Below are 21508 nucleotides of genomic sequence, written 5' to 3' on the forward strand. Positions count from 1 at the left end.
CGTGATCAAAGATTAGTAATGTACATGGTTACTCCTATCAGTAATTTAATTAAAAAACAAAAGATAAATTTACATCCCCAAATACCAATAAATAAATTTATAAATTTGTCTATCTAACTAACAATTTATTAATATAACAGGAAAAATGTTTAGATACCAATATAAAATCGAATTAATTCCTTTGTCATTAATTAATCGTCGCAAAAAATTTAACAAGCCAAGAAAAGCAAAATTATAAAAATTTCGTGAATGTTAATGAACTGATTGACTTGAAGTTACAGTAAAAGTAATTAATTACATTATCAGCTTCTATTGTTCTCCACAAAGTAAACCAAGCTTAGTAGTTTACTAAATAAAATTTAAGCGCAAATTCCTAGAGTGTCGGCATGTATGTATAACTCTGTTTATACAAAACTAAAAACTTGGCCTTCCTACGGTTTGATTCATTGGAAGCTTGACTCTGGGAAACTGTGCCAGGAAAATAGTGCAGCTATTTTATGAAGCACCTTGAGCACGACTAGAGAGATGCATAGAGAGCTATGCGTTTCATTTGGCCAAAAATTTCAGACTGTATACATACATTAACACAGTTGGCCGTCTCACTGTTTTGATCGCGAGAAAAATTCGTATTGTTGACAATCTTTAGGATATAGCTGCAAACATATTTTGTAAATATTAATATATCGTATGGTGTAATAATAAAAAAATTGTATTATATATTTGCTTAATAAATATGTTATTAATTCTAAGTACTACGAATCAACGAAAAAGTGAATTGTATAAATACTATTATAAAATAACATTAAAATAAAAATTGAAATTTTTAAAAATCTTGTACACCTTATTTTTTTAATTAAATTTTTTAATTGATAGCGTCTATATTATGCTTCTTTCAATTTAATATGGGATATAAAGTTGTTTTAATAGAACAAGCTATTCAATTACTTAAGTGTAATATTTCGAAAATTGAGACCGACACGAACAGACGTTTAGTTGACACCGAATCCAGACCTTAACTAATTAACCACATTTATTAATCTGTATCTATCTCGCTGAAGCGAAATATCATATATCATCACAACGGGGTTTCCTCGTTCAGGAAGACTATCATCATGCTTTCGTTTTCGCAATGTGCTACGCTTTCGCGTGGCAGTATTTTATACATGTCACTTAAAACAAATCGGACACTATGACAAATAGATCATAAAATTATTATTGTCACTATCAAGATCAATTGCAAGTGTCATTCGCTACAATTTAAGCGACTAATAATTTTTTTCGTTCAAAGCGATAAGTGATTGTCGTTATTGATACACTTATGTATGATTTGACTTCTAGTATTGATCCAGAATTATAATTCTGAATAATTCTGAACAGAATTATAATTCTTACAAATTCAAATTTTAATATTATATAGATAGAGTAGAATATCAATATGATATTTACAATGTTAACGAAGTAGATTTTATAAATGACATTAGTTATAATAAACTTCATTTCAATTGTCGTATCTTCACATAAAATATATATAGATAATATTTATGCCTATAACATTGGTTAAACTTTGAATGAATTTCTCGATACGAATCATCGACGGTGTTTGCATTTCTAACAAGTACGATCTTTTGTACTTGCACACATACACACATAAACTGTTCACAGCAGAATATACATGTCAGGAGTGGGTAAGTTGGACAGGGTAAGGTTTCTCGACGAACGGAGCGAGAGACGACTTGACCTATCGAACGAGCTCTACATCGGAATCAGCACCTTAACGCTAACATTCGACACTTGCACAACACACTCGCGCGAAAATAGCACCAACGAGCTAAGCTGACACGGGACGAACGAGAGAAAGAAGAGACAACAGCCAGAAAGGGAAACGTGATCAGGGGAGAAAGAAGAACAGAACTGTCCTGGGGGGAGAGAAAGAGGAGAGAGCTATGCACTGACCTCCAGGACCTTCGAGACTGCCTCGGCTTTCACTCACCAACCCTCGGATTATCGGCTTTAACACGTAAAGGGGAAAGCAATTGAATTACGTATACAAAATGATCTTCCTCGTCGATCTCCGTCGACGTCGCCGAGTCACTCGCTCGCCACTTCGACTACCTAGGAATCCCCGAATAAATCGCCCGAACCAGTGAGGAAGCCAGCCGACGGCTATCTCGAGACTGCTACCAATGCCAGCGACAACGCGTCCCGATGCCCGAACGCAGTTTCTTCTTCTTCTCTTCTCTACCTCCTCATCGCCATCGATAATCTCTTCGACATGATGCTCCGAATTGCTTTCTTAAATTTTTTCCCTTAATCGCTATACCTCAATTCTGTTCTTCAAACATTACGTTAGTTCTACAGGACGATAAAATTCCCTCCTATTTTTAAATTGAATTACATCTGAATTGATGTAGTTGTTACTCAATTAGATCTTCTGTAATAATTATAAAGTGTGAGTTAAACAGTGTGTGTACGTCAGTATATATATATATATATATATGTTCAAATACATTAAAATATTATTAATCATACATTTCTTCTAGTGATTCTTCTTCTTTCTTTTCTGAAAATATCCATACAACTTCTTGTTATTTTATTAATTAAAAAAATACTAAATCACTAATAATTGATAAAATATTTTTTTTAAATCCTTAATCTTTTAGTATTAACCTTAATATTATTAAATATTTTCTAATTTATTTACTATTTTTTTTATTCCTTAATTAATTTTCAAAAAATAATTTTTAAAAATTAAGTAACGTAAAACTTTCTCTCTCTTTGATAAAATCAGCTATTCTTCTACTTATAAAATGTTTTTTTTTATTTTTGATGTAATAAAGCATTCTTGTTTTACAAACTAAAATGAGAACAATTGCTGCGAAATCATTATTATGGGGTTTGCATATGTGCTAATTCGTAGCGCGGTCAATTGGCCGAGTTTCGGCCGCTTCTAATAATAATCGATGCCTACACGTCTCTCCAGGGATTTCTCTTCACGAATCCAAATCGATACCAAGACGGCTAGTAGCGTTATACCCACTGCGATTTCTTTGCCACTGATCAATTATGACGTATTTCGTTATTATACTCGGCTTTTAAATTGAGAGCAGATGAGATCTATTTGCGTATCGAATCTGTTACAATATGTAATACGTTGCAAATTTAACGTTATAATAAATGTTAATTATCCTGAAAAATTATAATAACAATATTTTAAGGTGATACAAAATTTTGGCGAATAAACACTAAAGTTTGGCAATGTTAAAAATGATGAAAAATTATATATACTTCTATTTTTTAAATCATAATTTTTAAAGATTTGAATTGTACTACTCTGAACATAAAACAAAGCTAAATCTAATGTGAGAATGCCTTATTCAGTCTAATGAAGGCATTCGCGACAAAATGATTGACGAGAAGAAGGCAACATTTACGTGTCGATTTATCGCTCGTAAATTTTTATCTACACATCTATCGATGTAGTTACGAGGAACTCAAAGAATTGTGCAATTTCTCGGTTTCGCTAATGAAGTGCGGGATCGTAAAGTTTCAGCTACAATTAATAAATAAATCTTGAATAAAAAGAAAGAGAAAAGAAGGAAGGATTTTCTTGTTAGAATAGCAAATGCTTTGTAAATGATACCAAGAAATACAAGCAAACACTACAGGTATTCTTGGCATCGTACACATCTTTGATATCTTAGGTATTGCCAAATTTTATTGTGATACGGTATATGTACACAACAGCTTTTCTTTGTGTGATCAGGTTCATGATAATATCATTACTACTCAGAATAATTTGCAATGATGTGTCTGTTGTGCAATCAATTATCCCGCCTGCAAAGAATTTTTTCCGCATACAAGATAATAAAACATGTAAAAAGGAAACAATAATGAAAAAATTGAATTTGGACGAGCAAGTTTCTAATGAAAGATTTGACAAAAATATAGATTTAGAGGCTACATTCAATCCTGAACGAACAGAAACTAAATTCTTAGCACAGAAATTAGCAAAGGAAGCTCTCGAATCACCGCAATTACAACGTAATATAAAGAAATTGGTAAATCTGAGCGGGACTGTACAGAATCATTCTGACATGAAAGATTTACTGGTAGATAGAATGAAAAGTGTATGTAAACCAACAGTAAGTACGAGAAAATTGAATGAATTATTAAATCGTAATGAAAAGAGAAAAAGAAAAAAAAAGAGAAATAAACATGGATTAAAACGATACGAAGAACATCCTTGGTTACGCAAGCAAAATCATATTAAGGTGAATAAAAGAAAGATCTTATTATTTTTCTACTTAAATATTAATTTAATTAGTAATATTTATTCTATAGAAGAAACGACAAAAAATAAATCTACCTGTTAATATTGATGAGACAAATCAAAATATTGTGAATAAAATGATTCAAAATAACATTGCTGAACGAAATATTGTAAGTGAAAAAGACAGTCGCCCAAGACAAAGGCATCGAATTAGCGAAATGTCAAATAAGAAGATTAAACGCTTAATAAGAAAAAAGAATTTTAAAAAAGATTCTAGGAATCATGGATTCGTATCTTCGGAGTATTATAATAATGACAATGTCGAACCAATTAAAATACAATCAAAAGATGAAACAGAGATTGAAAACAACAGAATCGCCAGACAAATCTCAAACGATGTCTTTGACAGTAAATCATTAATCAATCATTCGCGAAACAAGCAATTCATAGACAGAGATTCGTATGATAAAGATTTAACTTACAATTATGAATTGTTAAAACCTTGGGAGACCGATCATTCTGTGATCGATCAAGTAAATGAAGATAACGCTGTCACATCTATGTACTTGCCGATACTGATCGATCAGAAAACCGATTCAGGAAGTCTGTACATTCCCGACGTAACACAGAAGGATTCAAGTATCGAACATCAGTTTCAAGTATCGAACATTAATCTACCTAAAGAAAGCATATACATCAATGAGATGGAATCTTCTACTGAAAATTTTGTCAATTCTGATCTTGATTTCGCGAAAGTTCTCACTACCAGTGCGGATATCAGTTCGCAAATCGAAGTTGAACATATTCCTAGCGATGTACAATATCAGGATCTAAAAGCTCCTCCGTATTCAAATTTAAGTATTATACCAGAGATGAGCAAACCTCAAGAAGTTCAAGTGCTCTCTTCCGATACTTCAATGGATGTACCGCACATCCTTCGCAAAGTTCCGGGAACTTCGAATGTCTACATCGCTGAGAACAATTTTGGACCTGCAATAGCGCATTTATCTAATGATCATCCTGTTATTTCCTCGAATCAAGTCATACACAAGATCAATCACGCTCCGCTATTTTCTCAATCAACTGTCAATCAACCAAAAGAACACGTCTTCATTCCCGATCGAGAAAATGATATCAAACAGAGTTGGTACAATAATGATAAGAAACAACAGTTAATGGAGAAGAAACAGAAAGCGATTCAAATTAATCATGGACAATTCCAAAGCTATGATAACACAAATAATAAACCAACGAACGATCAAACACACGATAATCTTGCACCTATGATTTCAACAAAAACAACGGAAGAAATACAACGTGCGAATGTTTCTGCGACGTTAAACGAAACTAAGGAAGTTGCCAATCAGATATTAGAGAAGATTATTGACGAATTGGAAGAAATTAAATCAAATCGAGCCACTGAAAATGAACAGATAGAAGGTTATTGCATAATCTTAATTTGCTTTAAAGTTAACATTTAATTAATGGTAAACTTGGCATCAAATAGCAATAAGTTCTCTTTAAGAAATTTCAACTAGTCAATATATCTATATCTTATATAATAAAATTAAAATTAATATTAAAATTTATGCATTATTTTGAAAGTCCAAGGCCAGTCACATACGTTCAAATAAACTTGCACATGTAGCTTGCGCAAGCATAGGATCTGAGCACAAGAATTGTTGTAACACTTACTTAGAGACTTAAGTTGTAGACGTAAGTAACGCACAAGCTTTGGCGTATGATGTACGATTTATTACCATCTCTTGGAGACATGGTAATAAGTTACACGTTACTTACGTCTACAATTTAAGTCTAAGTAATTACGAGAATTCTTGTGCTCAGACTCATACTTGAACGAGTGTAGCTAGTCTAGGAGAGCTTAATGTTAAAACAAAATATTGTTAAATAATGCTTTTCCAACATAGGTTTGCCTTGCAACATATCAGGTTCATGGATAACTATTCAGGGTGGAGTGCGAATCGACATGAAAATTACTAATCGCACCATAAATGTGACGCTCGCAAAATTATCACCTCCGCCTGCTCATCGAGGTTTATTGAATCCCGCCTGGAATTTAACCGGATATGCACCGTTTACGAAGGGTGAACCGTTTTCCTTACTTGCCATTGACAATTGCACGAAATCTCTGGCGGTGTTCGCAGGTATGATAAGCGACAGAGTAAATTAATTTTGTCGCATTTGATAAAGATTACGCGAGGAATCAGTTAAAAATTTTAAAAAAGATCTATAATTACATACACAGGTGCGTGTAGAGTATGCCAGGGTATCGATACGATAGTGGGTGTTTGGTCAATTGCCCATAGCCCACAGGATTGCAGAGAGTTTCAGATAGCTACAAATATCTACAACGATATATTTCGCCGAACTAAACTGTCATCAGAGATGAAAAAACAACATCAAGAGATCACGCGATTATTTCAAAAAGATAATAAGGATAATAGAACCGCTAAAATCTCAACGAATAATATAGTTCAACAAAATAGCACGTTGCAACCAAATAACACGCTGCATCAATACAAAGCAGAAAAAAAAAAGACTTAAATATCTCAACGAAAATGTAAGAAACGTCTAGAAAAACGATAAAAAAGTTCAGCGCTAAACAAAGTCTGTAAACCAACAATAATTTAAATAAACTCAAGAAAGTACGAACAAGTTGTTTAAAGATTAATAAATGTGTCGATACTTTTTATCAATTTGATGTTACAACATAATTTAATGTATTAGAAAATATGTAAACAATTTTGAATAAACTTTGAATAAATATGATTAGAAATTGAATTTTTCTTCTTGAATCAGAATACTGATCTTTCGACTTCATCTTCTAATAATCTAAATGCGTGTAATATTTGTCTCTCATATTGCTATTTGTACCAAATGCAATCGATCTATCTTAATTCTGGTAAACATTGTCGAATAGCATTCATACCAGTCACAGAGATCTGTAATAAATTTAAATTTAATAATTATTAACAAAGAGATAATGTATAATATATATATTACCTTCAGTGTTCCAATTTCTCTATTTTGATTATCTTTGATCGGCAATAATATATATTTGCACTCATCACCAAGCGCATATTGTTTTATATCAAAAGTTGCATAACTAAAAGAAATGTGAATAGAAATTAGTTATTAAATATTAAATCTCAAATCACATATACAATAAACAATTATAAAATCATAAAATTGAAGATTATTGTAAGAGGAAACACGAAGTAGTAAATATAAATTTCTATATATTTACAATAATACTATGAACATTACAAATAAAATAGATTTAATAGATCATTATACTTGCCCCACTTCCTCGCAATCTTTAACTTCCCTTTCCTCGGGTAATGGTTCACTAATAACAATAAAATTGATATTCGGATTTATGTCTTCGGCTAACATGGCGCGCAAATTTTCTCTTTGTATGGGATGTGTTATTTCATTTATCCAAAATTCTAAAATTACGAAACTATTGTACTTATTTACGTTATATGCTTTCTGAATGATTATTTTTCATTTATAATTTACATATTTGAAGACGCGTCTTTTTATTAATTTATAATATTAATCTAAATATTTGCTGTTACGCATAAAGGTATATACTTTTCTTATAATTGTAGACCATTTCTTGTTTACTTATTTTTGGTTTTTCCACGGAAATGGTCTCCATATCTTCGCCACGTTTGTCGAGGAAACAATATTCTATGTAAAGCAAATGTATCTGATCGTCCTGCATCACGCAACTGTCGTCGAAAAATTGCATACTCACTATTTCTATGATTATCGCATCCTTTTCATTGCGCTGAAAAGAGTGTATTTAAATCAAAATTGCATTGAATTAATCTTCATACAATGTCACGTACATTTGAAAATTGATATACTTTTAACAAAAATATTTTTAGGTATGCTTTTCCATCAGAAACGTGCTGGTGTACAATGCACTAATTTATTTATTAATTTATTTATCAAGTATTATTAAAATTCTGCGTCGTAAAATATGACAATTTATTGTGATAATAATATAATTTTCTAAATTTATGGATGATACATCTTCGACGAAAATTCTATTAGCTTATTTCGCAAATTTTTATTTTTTGCATTAAACAATAAAATCAGAAATTTGAATAAAATTTAATTGAATTTTTTTTAAATTAAACTCTCAAGCTCAATTTGCTGTAGCTATTTAACTTACAGCGTTAAATAACTAAACAGTATAAAATATATAGTCGGTAGCTTTTTTTATTGCAGAAAATTTATGTTTGTAATCCAGCACTCTTTGAGGAGCATCTAAAAATAACTAATGGAACAGTCCCATACGCAAATAGAGATGTCATTTTGGTAATCCTGCGCTTCCACGTTTAACGAGTTAACTCCTGCAAGTGTTTTTGGACCACTAATTCAATACTGAGCTATTCAATCAGCACACATGAATACAGATGTAATAAATTATTAAATGTACTGGCAAAAGTCAGCAGACTCTTCTGCCTATACCTCTCCCAGTTTCTATCCGAGAGAACGTCGTCCATATCGCGGGTCGTGTTGCTTAATCCTTCGAGCGAAATATCCTGAATATGTCCGAAATCTCGATAATTTACAAATAACACACTTTTGCTATTTCTCATGCAATCGCGAAAGTTTTCCTAAACATATCTTACATTCGCTAATAATGTTTTGAACTCTGCTATGCTTGGTGAATCCCTCAGAGCGTTATTTTTCTTATTCTCCTTCCTTTTATCCGTTTTGTAACCTGAACTAATTAAAATTATTTTTTAAGTTGCAAAATTCGATTTTGCGAGCAATTGAAATACATGAGAAAACACAACGAGATAACAAAGAAGAAATCTCACTTCATTGCAATCATTCCATTTTCTTCTTCAGACGTTTCGTTGATAGGCGATTCTTCATTATTTGAATTAACGTAAAAATTTTCCTCGTCCGAGTTTTCAATTTCATATTGTAAATCTATGATTTTGATAAAATGATGTTATGTATTGAAGTATTGCAATTAATATAATTTAATTCACCAATTATCTTAATAATATTTGTATGATTGATTATAATACGATTGCTGCTAATGATATACAATCCCAATCGACTTAATCATATACAAAAAAAGTATAATTATTTAATAAATTGCAATTCTCAATCAAATATTCCAATCAAGTATATATACAAATCGTAATTATATACGATCGAGCAATGTTACTTGAGTCTAATGGCACTTGGGTATCCGTTGAATCTTCAAATACTAAACTATCCTTTTGTTGTTGATCTCTGAACATATCAATGATCTGTTTTGTAGAATTTGAATTCTTAGATATGTCATTTATTGGAGGCGCATGGGTATCTTTCGACGAGTTTATACCGCTTTGCTTCTTAAAAGCTTCGACCATATCGACATTACAACTCAACCGGACCCACAACGATAGTTGACCGAAATTAACGCCGAAGAAGGAACAAATTATACTGTTCACAGGAACGATATAATGCAACTTGTTTTGCGGATAATCTAAGATATCTTTAATGGAGACTTTCGCTCGGGCGAATGTGTAGCTAGTACCGTCTCGGCGAACAATGTTTACTCGAAAGATGAGGTATTCCGACAACACGTTTTTGAAGAATGAGAAAAGATCCGTTATACGATATACGCAGGACGAATTAAAAATCAGATTAGGACACTTCATTTTTGGTGTATAAGCGGTTTTTTCGCCCCAAACATCCCAGCTTACGTAAATGTGAAGACTACATATATCTTCTTCGTCGGGAATATTTGTAACCTAATGATCTCAACGAACATAACAAGATTATATTCTCCACTTCAAGAAACAATGGAAAATGTATGAGATATACTAACCGAAGTAGAAAGTTGCAATCGCGAAATGTGAATCTCAATGAGACCTTGCCTGTCAGTAATTAATAAAGGATCCATTGGACACATTGGTAACATTATACTGTCGTTCAAACACTCGGTTGTGCAAGGTAATTTTCGCTTCTCCAGCAGGGATAGTGGATCTTTCACTTTGCGCAAGTGACACGTTAAATTACATTTGGGATGTAAACGGGGTGATTTTAATCTTTTTATCTTTATCACCTTTTCTGCCTAAATAAAAATCATTGATATTACATTATGCTATAATTTAATGCTTCATGAAGAAATATTATAATTGCTTACGCAAAAATCTTTACTAATATCTCGATATGATGATTTTCTGTAAGCCATAGAAGAGGAAGTAGCATCAACTATATTTTTCATTGATGAACTCGCTAAGACGGTTGCAGGTTTTTTTTTGCATGCAAAATTGCACTTCTTGGAGTAAAGGGCATTCGATTTAAGAGAACAGCTCGTACAACGACCAGATTCTAAATTCATATAATAGTTTTTAAAATTATTGGAGATATCACTCGTTATCGCACTTTTAGATTGTTTCCATATTAAGAGTTTGTGATAATCTTAGATTATATGATTATTATTACCGAAATCTTTCGTGGTTCCTGTATTAAAATCATGTTTCTTAATGTCGCGAATAATTTTTGTAGGAAGATTGTTGTTAACGTCAATTAATGGATCTTCGATCGCAGATACTTGATGATCCAAACGTGGTTTTCCATCAACGTTAGTAAACGATAAGAATTCTTGCATAATGTCGAATAAAATCGAAAACATTTGATCTAGTGTTATGTTTGAATTTTCCAAATATGCGAATTTTTTTTGTAAATACTCCCGCATAGCATTTGATATATCATGCTGAGAAGATATTTCTCCATCACTGCAATACATACTAGTGATATTAAAAACTCTAATTTTTTAATTTTTAATAATGTTAAAAGATATGAAAAATAAGATATGGAACAAGATATATAAAATAAGGTTACAAAAAAATACAAAATCGTAGTTGAATATTAAAATGCACATATACAAAAAACTGTTACACACAACGATGTCCTTATTTAAATAAATAGAATATATAAAATATATATATAAATATATATATTTATATCTTACAATATCGAGAAATTAGATTTTTGAACACACAAGGTTTTCTGTAATATGTACACAAGTTATTGATTTCCGCGACACAAGGAATGCAAAATATAAAATATTAATTACAATTATTGAATCAAGGGAATATGCAGAGAAAATCCTTGATTAAAAAATAGATATATGTCACTCATGATACACACACAAACAAATACGCGCGCGCCCACACACACACACATATACACACACACACAAAGCATTGACACAATATTTAAACAATTTTCCTAAGCATTTGTACTGTATAAGAATATAAATGCTATATTTATAAAATATATATTTACAGTTAGTACCGAACGGTAGAGTTTCTGTCAACAATTAGAATCACCGAACAGTAGCTTCTCGAGGGGTACGACTTGCCTGTGCTTCTGAGCTACGTCCAAAATGCCCGTACATTCTTTCTTAGGAGTGATCCTTGATGCATCCAAAGGAGTGTTAATTTGTGCTTGATCTAACAATTTTAATATTTTTTCTCGGGATAAAACACTCGTGTTATTCGCTTCCTGATTTGTCTTCCATTCCTTCAATGGAGATTGAGACGATGTCTTATCTTTATTATTTGAAATTATCATTGTATCCTGTTTTTTTGGGCCAGTAATGACGATTGTCTGTACTGATTTATCTGCCAGTTGCCAATCTTCTCTAGTGTTACCAACAGTTTTTTCTAGTTGCATAATTTTATCGTACATTTCGCAACACTTTTTACATTGTTCCACACCCGATGGTACCGTTATTGTAAAGTCCTGCTTTTTATCTTGCGTATGCAAAGACTGGAAATATGATAAAACTGATAATGAGAATTAATCATTAGGCAATTTTTTAATTAGATGTACAGTAGATATATATACTAACCCCTAATTGTATCGTCAAAACATCTATATTTGCCTGAAATTCTTGAAGTTTCGAGAGTAATCGCTCATTGGTAGTTTTTAACTCTATAATATTAACCTGCTCATTGTTGAAAGCAGTCTTCAAAATCTGTTGCTCTTGAGCGTCGTCGCAAAGTCTTTTTTTTAATTCAATATTCTCTAATTCAAAACGCCCGTATTTTGACGTAAGCATAATAAGTTCATTATTGTGTTGTTGCAATATTTTAATTTCGTTCATAAGATCTCGTATCTGTTCGTCTTTTTCGCGTAATGTGAATTGTGAATTCTTTGCCTTCAATATGTGATCGTCAATCTTGGCTATGCGCATTCTCTCCGAGGAAAGAATAGCCGCTATTTCCTGATTATTTCTAATAAAATAATAAATTTTCAAATTAAAAATATACTATATTTAATCATTTTTTTTGTAATATCTAAATTATAAATACATATATTAAACAATTTATTATAGCTATAAGAATAAGAGACTGATAATAAATATACTTCGTCGTTAGTTCAAGAGTTGTCTTCAAGTCATTAATTTCGATAGTCAGTGCAGTATTTTTCTCCTGGCTTGTCATTAATTTATCGTTTAATTGCTTCATTTGTCGCCACACTCGTATATACTCTACATTTTCCGCTACTTTCTCTTTTCGATTACTGGTTAAATACGCCAGTTCTTTCTCCAATTCTATTATATGACATGTCATGTCTTTCTTCTGCACCTCTAATTTCTACGAACAAAAGTTGGACGCTAAGTAAGAATTATGTATTAGGTGTTGGAATTAATTCGTAGCGTTTTTTAATGAAAGAATGTTATTTATTTCACATGAGCATTAAAAAATACATTAATGAAAGTACTTCCCATCACTTGTAAAACGCTACGAATTAATTCCAACACCTAATAATATCAATAATGAGCAAGTGTGTATGCTCTCGTGAATGTATGCTTCGTCCAAATATCAAATCATGCAAAGGAACTCATGCAATAACAATTTATACTATTTACATATTTTATACTATTTTACATTATTTCGCAAATTCGTTTTACTCTGTACATGCGAAATGATATTGATTGTGCTATACGAATGAAGTAGATGAAACAATATGAAGTTGAATATATAGTGCAAATATCGAGTTTATTCGGACTAGTTTTACCTCGATTTTAACGAGATAATTTCGTATGTCATCGTCCCCGACGATGCACTGACAGGACGGCGGTCCTCTCATGCGGTTATTCTCGCTTCGACATGTCCTAAAGGGAGCCGATTCAGTATTTCAATGTGCCGCGACATAATGAGTCATAGTATATACATATACCTAGTACATATACTTACACAATTCCGGAAGACGATGGTCTAACGAGATTACGGCTGCGCGACGACGACCTGCCGCTCATCGTGTGACTCAACAATTGATTCCTCATCACGGCGATTTTCTCCTTCAGCTGAAACATTTAACAATATTTCGAAATATTCATTTTTTTAATTTATGATCATACAGATTACATATAATCCTTAACATGCATTAATTTCGTTTTTTTAAAGAGAGAGTATCATGATAATATTATAAACAATTATAATATTATAAACTTAATAATATTATAAACAATTTATTAATCTACGCTGTACAAAAATAATATACAATAGAATAATATTTACATTATTCTTTTGAGTAGAAGATTCAATTATTAGTTTACCTTGGTATTTTCAAGCTCGAGAGCAGCCGTTCTATTCCTATCATCGATATCTAACGTTAATCCACACATTCTTGGAGTACCAGCCAATCTAATCAGCTTCGTCCCGAGTCGCTTAATCTTGTCCTCCTGGCAGTTGTATAATTTCTTCAGATTGTTCGCTTCATCGAGTAAACGTAGATATTTATCCTCCAGTTGATAGCGATCGAGTTTGCAAACGAGATGACGTTCTCTAGGATCTTCCAATATTCAAAATGTTATTCACGCACTTTGTATATCATTATACGCAATAATAAAGAAATAGTATATATAACAGATTTGTGTAACAATATTGTTTATCGATTTCAATTTTGGAACATAACGTAGGAAGAAATTTATGTTCGCGCGCGCTAGGAAATAAGGCTGCAAATCAAAGGAGTATCGAACAGCTGGCTATAAATTATCCAACTGGAATTATATACGGCAGATACAAATGGATACGAACCTATAGCACTGATAATCGTATCCACGTAAGAGCCTTCCTTTACGGGCAAGATGTCACAATTCGGATCGTCTGCCATTTTCAATCGAATTTCCGACGTCTTATAGTAGATCAAACGAAAAGTATCGTCTACAATTTTGAGACGACGTTGATTAGCATGCGGATGTCAGCGGATGCTGAAAATTCAACATGCAGTGTGGAATTAGCGCTATTCGTTCGCGAGATGTTGCGAGCGCATTAAAAGGATTTAATTTGAAAAGAGACAACGCGTAACATATAGGAACGATTCTTCTAGATCATCATTGCCTCTCATGATTCAAATTACATTTATAAAATATCTCTTGCACTGTCTTCGCCGAAATAACGATTTTTTTTCCAATCATTTGCACAAGAGTAATTAAACATGTCTATCGATTTTGTTCCATTACCGATTTGCGAATGAGAAAATTCAAGTGATCGATAACACTCTGTGATTCTATACTAACTTCAGTCTACATATAATAAACGATCATTCATCATGCGTATAAAGTGCTGTTTACATTGCTGTTACGTGATAATTCGTGCAAAGATTTTGACAAAAATATATTGGGTAGCGTTTGTAAACTTATTAATTACATCAATGTTATAATTTTTTATTTAATTTAACAATACAACTATTATGTATGTAAATGTGTTAATTGTATTATATTTATAATATTGAATGAGAAATTATAATATTGCGATGTAACGTTACTGTTAATTCAATGTTCTGCAAGATGCGAGTTGTGTGGAAGTGAATGTGATTATGGATTAGAAATACTATTATTATAATAATATGTATATATATATATATATATATATATATATATATATATATATACATATAACGTTAATATTATATTTATAAATAACGTAACAACATATATTACTTTTATCATTATTCCGCCTTCCATGTTCAAAAACGAGAAGACATAATAACCCAGCAAACGAGAATGGATTAAAATGAATTAAAATTTTTTTCTATCCAAATGCGTATTTTAAATAGCGAATATTTTTTTTAGATTTAATTGGATTCAATTGCATTCAATTAGATGCATTGGATGCAATTGGATTGAAAAACTGCATTTCCTATTTAAAATTTTGAATTGAACAGTATTCACAATTGTATTGTGCACAGAAAAAGCTAATATTATTTTTAGATTGAAAGGCATAGAGATATGCTTCAGCAATTCCTATAAATGAATAAAAATGCATTCACGATTGAAAAGCATTCATTTTAACATTCGTGATCAATATTTCTGAAAATCTGAATCCATTTCAATCCATTTCAATTCATTTCGATCCATTCTCGTTTGCTGGGAAGCGATTTTTATTTGAGAACTAAAATATATTGCTGGATATACGCGAGCGACAATAATTATTGCTCGTTATCACTTCTGCTGCCAGATTTGAGATAAACGTTATACGCTATCTGCCAGAATCATGTTTCGCTCGTCTCCGCGTGCGAAGGACTTTTCCGAGGATGTGATTCATTCTCATTCGATATGAATCATATCTGTACATAGAACTTTTAATGTAGCGGAAAAGAAAAAAATAACAGAAGAGGAATTCAGTTTACTTAGAGGAGAAAGATGGAAAAGATCACGCAGCTTCTGATGATTATATTTAACACTTGATTACTTTCTTTTTCTTCTTTCTTCTTTCTCGGGGAAGAAAGACAGACATGTCTTACGTGGGGCGAACTGGCGCCACTCGGTATATCAGCACCATCAGTACCGCTGCGAACCAGTGCGAGCGGCGCCACGGGACGCGAACTACGAAGCGGAGTCACGATCCGGAGGAGAGACCAAGCACAACCTGAACTCGTCCGTGACCACCGCACCGTATTCTCGCTTTTGACATCGGCGGCGGTGGTGTTGGCGGTGGTGGTGGTGATGGTAGTGGTGGTGGTGGTGGTGGCGGCAGCGGCGGTGGCGGAGTGTGCGTGCCAGTGGGAAAGGTAAGATGGCGGCGGACGGAGATGCGGTGATTCCGGACCAGGAAAAAGTGCGAATAGTCTCGGATTTTATATTGCACTCGCCGCCGGGCGAGTTCAACGAGGTGTTCAACGACGTCAGGGTCCTGCTGAACAATGACAACCTGTTGAAGGAGGGCGCGTCCGGAGCCTTCGCTCAGTATAACAAGGACCAGCTCACGCCTGTTAAGGTACATCATCATCGTCGTCATCATCATTATAGGCGGCCGCTGACGGTACCGCGTACGCTGACCCTGTATTTCTCCCGCGCGGCCTTCACCTAACTTGCGGCTCGCACCCTTGGCGCCCTTTTGCGCGTTTACCCCCTTTTCCTTTTAAAGTGTATGTATCGATTCCGAAAGCCCGCGAGGCGCGACCACGGTGACCTTAAACACTTTGTCTCTATCTACCTCGCGTTATCGGGACCTTTTGAGACTCATTGCGCGGATGACGTTCGCTCCAGGTGACGATCATCGTCACGTGACATCTCCGCGGCTCTCGTACGACCGGCTCGAATACCCGACCCCCCCTCGCGCCAGGTTATGGAAATTTTGCTCTAGCTAGACAACAGGAACATCGTATCGCTATTTAATCTTCGAATATACAAATGAAGACTATTTCCTTTCTCCTAGATCGCTACGTAATGTCTATATTTTGGAAACTATCGTAAATTCAGCTGAGGTTAGGCACTGCATGTACAATGCCAGTGGCAGTGCCACAATGTCTTTTTTATTCGTTTTTCCTCTACTGCAAATAACTTATTTTGTAATATAAAAAAATCAAGATTTACATATGTCTTTTTCTGTAAAATAATAAATCCGAGACCATGCAAAAATATACATATATAGATTGTGATACATTAATTAGCGTAAGGAAAAATAAGCATGTAAAGAAAAATACTAAAATTGTCTTTTCCATCACGTACAGATAGAAGGAAGTGAGCATCCAGCGCTCATAACGGAACACAATGACTTGGGTTCTCAGAGGTTTTACGATGCGCGGAGTAAGCAAAGTTTTAAATATGATCACCTGAGAAAGGAGGCACAAGATTATGAATCTTACGAACCAGATCCCTTAGCGGAGCCTTGGAGGTCAGCCCTTCAAGAAGAGATAACGAATTATACTCAAAGTCATTATAGACATGGCGCTTGCTCAGTTTTTGGAAAATCCCTTGGAGGTAATTGTTATTTCAATCAGTTGACTTTAAACAAATCAGAGGACATCATGAGTTGTTGACAACAATTGTTTTTTTAACGCAGGAAACATAACGCTAACGGCATGCATAGAAGATCATCAGTTTCAACCTAAAAATTTCTGGAACGGCCGCTGGCGTTCAGTGTGGACCGTCAGTTTCACCCCAAGTTCGGGTAACGCTGAACTGAGAGGTAGTCTCAAAGTACAAGTACATTATTATGAGGATGGAAATGTACAATTGGTCAGTAGCAAAGACGTGAAGGAGAGCCTGCCGATCTCCAATGAGAAGCAAACGGCGAAGGATTTAATACGGTTTGTCGAGGAATCTGAAAATGATTATCAAACGGCAATTTCCGAGAACTATCAAACAATGTCCGACACCACCTTTAAAGCACTGCGAAGGCAATTACCAGTAATGCGAACAAAAATTGACTGGAACAAAATTGTGTCGTACAGTATTGGCAAAGAGCTTAAAAGTCAATAGAAATAAATTTTTTTATATTAAAAGAAATAATTAAAAAAAAGCGCATTTTGCTGCATGAGTGAAGTCTGGAGGTGTGATGTGCATGGGAGCAAATTACACTATTAAATAACGTCTGACTAGAGATATTCGACTCATGCATGCCACTCAAGGTTCCTCTTGACTCCATATTGTATGTTGTTACAAGAAGCAATAAAACAAGAAGGTCAACATTTTTGGCGTTGTCAATTGTATCAAAAAATTAATTAAAAGCATAATTTTTTTAAATCTACATGAATTGTTCATAAAATAATGTAATGTTAAACGGCTTGATAAACATTATTTTTACAAATATGCTAATTCTTGTAAAATCGAAAATCAATATTCGACGACGGAACCTTTGTATAAATCACGCTGTTTTTTTTTTTTCGTTTTGACTAACCATCTTTCTTAAAATAATGTCCGTGATATTCGCATTGTGCAGCATAGTGCAAGATATAATCTTTGGATATAAAAGCGATAATAAGTATCAAAGATAAAAGATCTATACACTATTTATAATGGGGTAATGGGGATCCTTGTTCTTATGTTAAGTGATTGAACTGAAGTTGAATTCAATGTGTTGAATAGCTTGAGATCGTGAGACACCGATAGCGAAAATAAATTTAAACTATAATCATGTAGTTGTGATGTAATGAGCAGATAAAGGCAGATTTTCAACTGATAAAATTTATAAATTCCTGCAAACTTTATCAAGAATATAGTAACATCAGTGATATCTTATAATTATTTATATTTTTACTTTTAATAACACTCTTTGGAGAATATTATTATATCTCGTATATTATTATAAGAGAAATTAATACGCAATGTTATTCACTGAGGTTATTATTTTATTGATAATCTTGTCATTACATTTACATTAATCTGCTCTAGCACAATTTATCTATCACTTGATGGTTCACCCTGACTCAAAGCAAAATAATTTGAACTATTTTATTATAGACCGTCTATCTGATACTTAAATACTAAAAAATAAAATATGCTGTTTACGTTTTATGAATATAATTGTGAAACACGATTAGAAGCCTGTATGAAAAATGCTACATGAAAAAGGTTTTCTTACGGATGTGACGATGTGCGAATAAAGTAGTGAAATTGATAGTTTACGTCAGGTATAAGGAAGATCTTTAGACTGATTCTAATTTTTTTTAAAAAGAAGACAAATCTGTAACGCTTAAGTCTTAGATCACTCAAAGCGACTCGATGACACATCTTGTGTATTTAAAAATTCGATTTAAAGAATGATATATATATATATATATATATATATATATATATATATACACATATATATATACATATACCATTCTTTATATTTGAATTTTTTTATTATATAAATATATATATATATATATACATATTCTCTGATTATTGTGTTACTTATCGATACAACATGCTGGGGCCATGGGTGATATCAAATGCATAATATATCAAATGTAATATGAAGACATTAGATGTGTCTATCCATGATTTGTCAGCCCGGTACCGAACACCGTTAAGTGTTCATTACCGCGTTCAATACACAAAGTACGAGAAACAAGGAAACATAACTCTTAACAGATATTGGTGGGCAAGGCCTACTATTTTTATCCAACTTTACATTTCATAAAGGTATAAGTCTATATACATTTTTGTTAAAACGTATTGTTTTATAATAAGTATGTCTATTATATACTTGATACGTTGCAAAGTTTTAATGAACTACTGAATGAAATAAATGTTAATCATTGCGCAACTTGGTTTCTAAATTAAATCACATTAGGTGTAGCAGTCACGAAAGAGTCATTCGAATTCGAAAGCAGAAGCGAGAAATCTCTTGGTGCTATCGCTTACTACACATTACACAGCCAGACATTGTACGCGAAAACGGAAAACTAACAAAGTACATAATATATTGTACATTGTAGAATGTAGCCTATAGCCTGCTGGAGCCTTAATCTGTTCACTTTACGTTGGGGAATGGGGTGGGTATGGAGATTGGGTCTCGGGGAATATACTATGTACATATGTTATTTGGATGAATGAATGCGACGATGCGCACCATCATTTGACTCTTAATACAATAGGATTCGAAACGTGTGTGTAATATTATTCATACTTTGTAAGTTACATCGTAATTCAAGACATCATCTTTTTAGTCACAGTACAGCTCTTAAAAGAGGAAAGAAAAGAAAAACGCAAGTTCTTGCCATTGATACTTAAGGGTGGTTAAATAAAAGTACATATGAATAAAATATGTTAATTAAATTACTTGTTAGAATGTGAGGCGCGATACAAAGTTACTCATGTAAATACAATCGCACATATGCTACTTGGAATCGTTGTTTGTATTACGTATGTAAATTACAAAATGGGGCGTTGAGATGTTTCGAATCTTGTCAAAACTCTACACGACATAGTTGCCTACGATATTGAAAACTAGGTATTACCTACAATCGAGTGTATCGTAACATAACAAAACGCATGTCCTTATGTAAAAATTTAAACACAAAATACATTTATCAGTTAAATTATGTATTATTGAATGTTATGATTGATTAAATAAAGTGATATGACACTTTATACTTGTGCTCTCGAGTCTAAAAAATTCTCTCGTAGAAATATGTTTTGTATACAAATTAATTTTGTGTGAACGCAGGGTATTAATAATCAATTTTTTTCTGTGAAAAATTGATTGTTAATTTACGTAAAACAATTTGTTAAATTATTTTAATAACCAATATTTATACTTGATCATATATTTTCTTTTTTCCTCTTTTAAGGAAACTTTAAGTTTGTATTTAGATTTCTATCATTATCAGATTTAAAAAAAGAATATAAAGCTGAAACTGTATCAACAATATATGTATAGGAAAATGTATATATTTATCAAGACTTGGGGAACATGAATACAACATTATATAAATTTTTCTATATATCAGATAAAAGAGATGTACATATACATGTATATACATATATATAATTATAAAAGAAGAGATATGTATAACTTATCATTTTAAACTGTTACTACAAATGTTTCACGATGGCTAAAATCTAATAGAACAATCGTTATATCGAGCCATAATTAAACAAATTTGATGAGGCTATTATTTTTCTAATTTTATTTCAAATTTTCATTATTATTATTATCATTGCGTGTGTATTGTTTTCATTTCTGCGTTTTTGTGGATTTACTTAGTAAACAAACATACTACGTATTGCATTTACTTAAAATATAAACGTCGCGATTTAAGGATAACAGAAATACGTACCCCAGACAAAGTGTGCTAATCATTATTGTACTCGATGTAAGATGCAAAAGGCAAATATCCTCGGGCATGTGGTGAATTATACGAGAAAACGTCACTAGAATGCTTGACAAAATTTGACGTTCGGAGCAGCCATCTATGTTTACACACCGGCCGTTGCTAAATGGCAACCAAACGGAGCAGCCT

At 32.8% G+C, this 21508-nt stretch overlaps 5 protein-coding genes across 5 annotated transcripts in view; 3 read left to right on the forward strand and 2 right to left on the reverse strand.

The window, feature by feature from the left end:
- Obsc (Obscurin) overlaps window positions 1-2138 on the reverse strand; it is a 42526-nt gene extending 40388 nt beyond the window's left edge. The window contains exon 1 of the mRNA XM_087408711.1: window positions 1954-2138. The gene's annotated coding sequence lies outside the window, so the exon portion shown is untranslated. The remainder of the gene's footprint in view (window positions 1-1953) is intronic.
- Window positions 2139-2201: 63 nt separating this feature from the next.
- LOC147908659 (uncharacterized) lies at window positions 2202-6199 on the forward strand. Its single transcript, XM_087408719.1, has 2 exons — window positions 2202-4271; window positions 4342-6199. Exons 1-2 carry the CDS (start codon window positions 3732-3734, stop codon window positions 5749-5751), a joined length of 1950 nt encoding a protein of 649 aa, XP_087264845.1. The 5' UTR covers window positions 2202-3731; the 3' UTR covers window positions 5752-6199.
- On the forward strand, window positions 6156-6885 carry LOC105150809 (uncharacterized). The gene is given in 2 exon segments (XM_011064141.2): window positions 6156-6435; window positions 6537-6885. Coding segments are annotated over 2 exon segments (579 nt in total). The 3' UTR covers window positions 6836-6885.
- Window positions 6886-6977: 92 nt separating this feature from the next.
- LOC105150762 (uncharacterized) lies at window positions 6978-21460 on the reverse strand. Its single transcript, XM_087408718.1, has 20 exons — window positions 21326-21460; window positions 14368-14540; window positions 13887-14122; window positions 13525-13634; window positions 13346-13442; window positions 12692-12921; window positions 12174-12558; window positions 11682-12091; window positions 10760-11052; window positions 10458-10645; window positions 10140-10385; window positions 9492-10062; window positions 9133-9247; window positions 8941-9037; window positions 8745-8850; window positions 8603-8658; window positions 7889-8087; window positions 7593-7740; window positions 7295-7397; window positions 6978-7233 (listed from the first exon to the last, which is right to left on the reverse strand). Exons 2-20 carry the CDS (start codon window positions 14441-14443, stop codon window positions 7180-7182), a joined length of 3720 nt encoding a protein of 1239 aa, XP_087264844.1. The 5' UTR covers window positions 14444-14540; window positions 21326-21460; the 3' UTR covers window positions 6978-7179.
- On the forward strand, window positions 16075-20636 carry cpa (F-actin-capping protein subunit alpha). The gene is made up of 3 exons (XM_011064056.2): window positions 16075-16548; window positions 17285-17534; window positions 17617-20636. Exons 1-3 carry the CDS (start codon window positions 16348-16350, stop codon window positions 18033-18035), a joined length of 870 nt encoding a protein of 289 aa, XP_011062358.2. The 5' UTR covers window positions 16075-16347; the 3' UTR covers window positions 18036-20636.
- Window positions 21461-21508: the final 48 nt, after the last annotated feature.

Source organism: Acromyrmex echinatior, chromosome 8 (genome assembly GCF_024713525.1).
Source record: "Acromyrmex echinatior isolate Ae372 chromosome 8, ASM2471352v2, whole genome shotgun sequence".
Taxonomy (NCBI): domain Eukaryota; kingdom Metazoa; phylum Arthropoda; class Insecta; order Hymenoptera; family Formicidae; genus Acromyrmex; species Acromyrmex echinatior.

Excerpts from the sequence above, each read along its gene's own strand:
- LOC147908659 (XM_087408719.1), top strand. The coding sequence starts at position 3,732 with ATGTACACAACAGCTTTTCTTTGTGTGATCAGGTTCATGATAATATCA. Across the intron at positions 4,272-4,341 it reads GCAAGCAAAATCATATTAAG|AAGAAACGACAAAAAATAAA; the intron begins GTGAATAAAAGA and ends TTTATTCTATAG.
- LOC105150762 (XM_087408718.1), bottom strand. The coding sequence starts at position 14,443 with ATGGCAGACGATCCGAATTGTGACATCTTGCCCGTAAAGGAAGGCTCT. Across the intron at positions 7,741-7,888 it reads GGTCTACAATTATAAGAAAA|AATTTTGGATAAATGAAATA; the intron begins GTATATACCTTT and ends TCGTAATTTTAG. Across the intron at positions 7,398-7,592 it reads AAAGATTGCGAGGAAGTGGG|TTATGCAACTTTTGATATAA; the intron begins GCAAGTATAATG and ends CATTTCTTTTAG.
- cpa (XM_011064056.2), top strand. The coding sequence starts at position 16,348 with ATGGCGGCGGACGGAGATGCGGTGATTCCGGACCAGGAAAAAGTGCGA. Across the intron at positions 16,549-17,284 it reads ACCAGCTCACGCCTGTTAAG|ATAGAAGGAAGTGAGCATCC; the intron begins GTACATCATCAT and ends CATCACGTACAG. Across the intron at positions 17,535-17,616 it reads TTTTGGAAAATCCCTTGGAG|GAAACATAACGCTAACGGCA; the intron begins GTAATTGTTATT and ends TTTTTAACGCAG.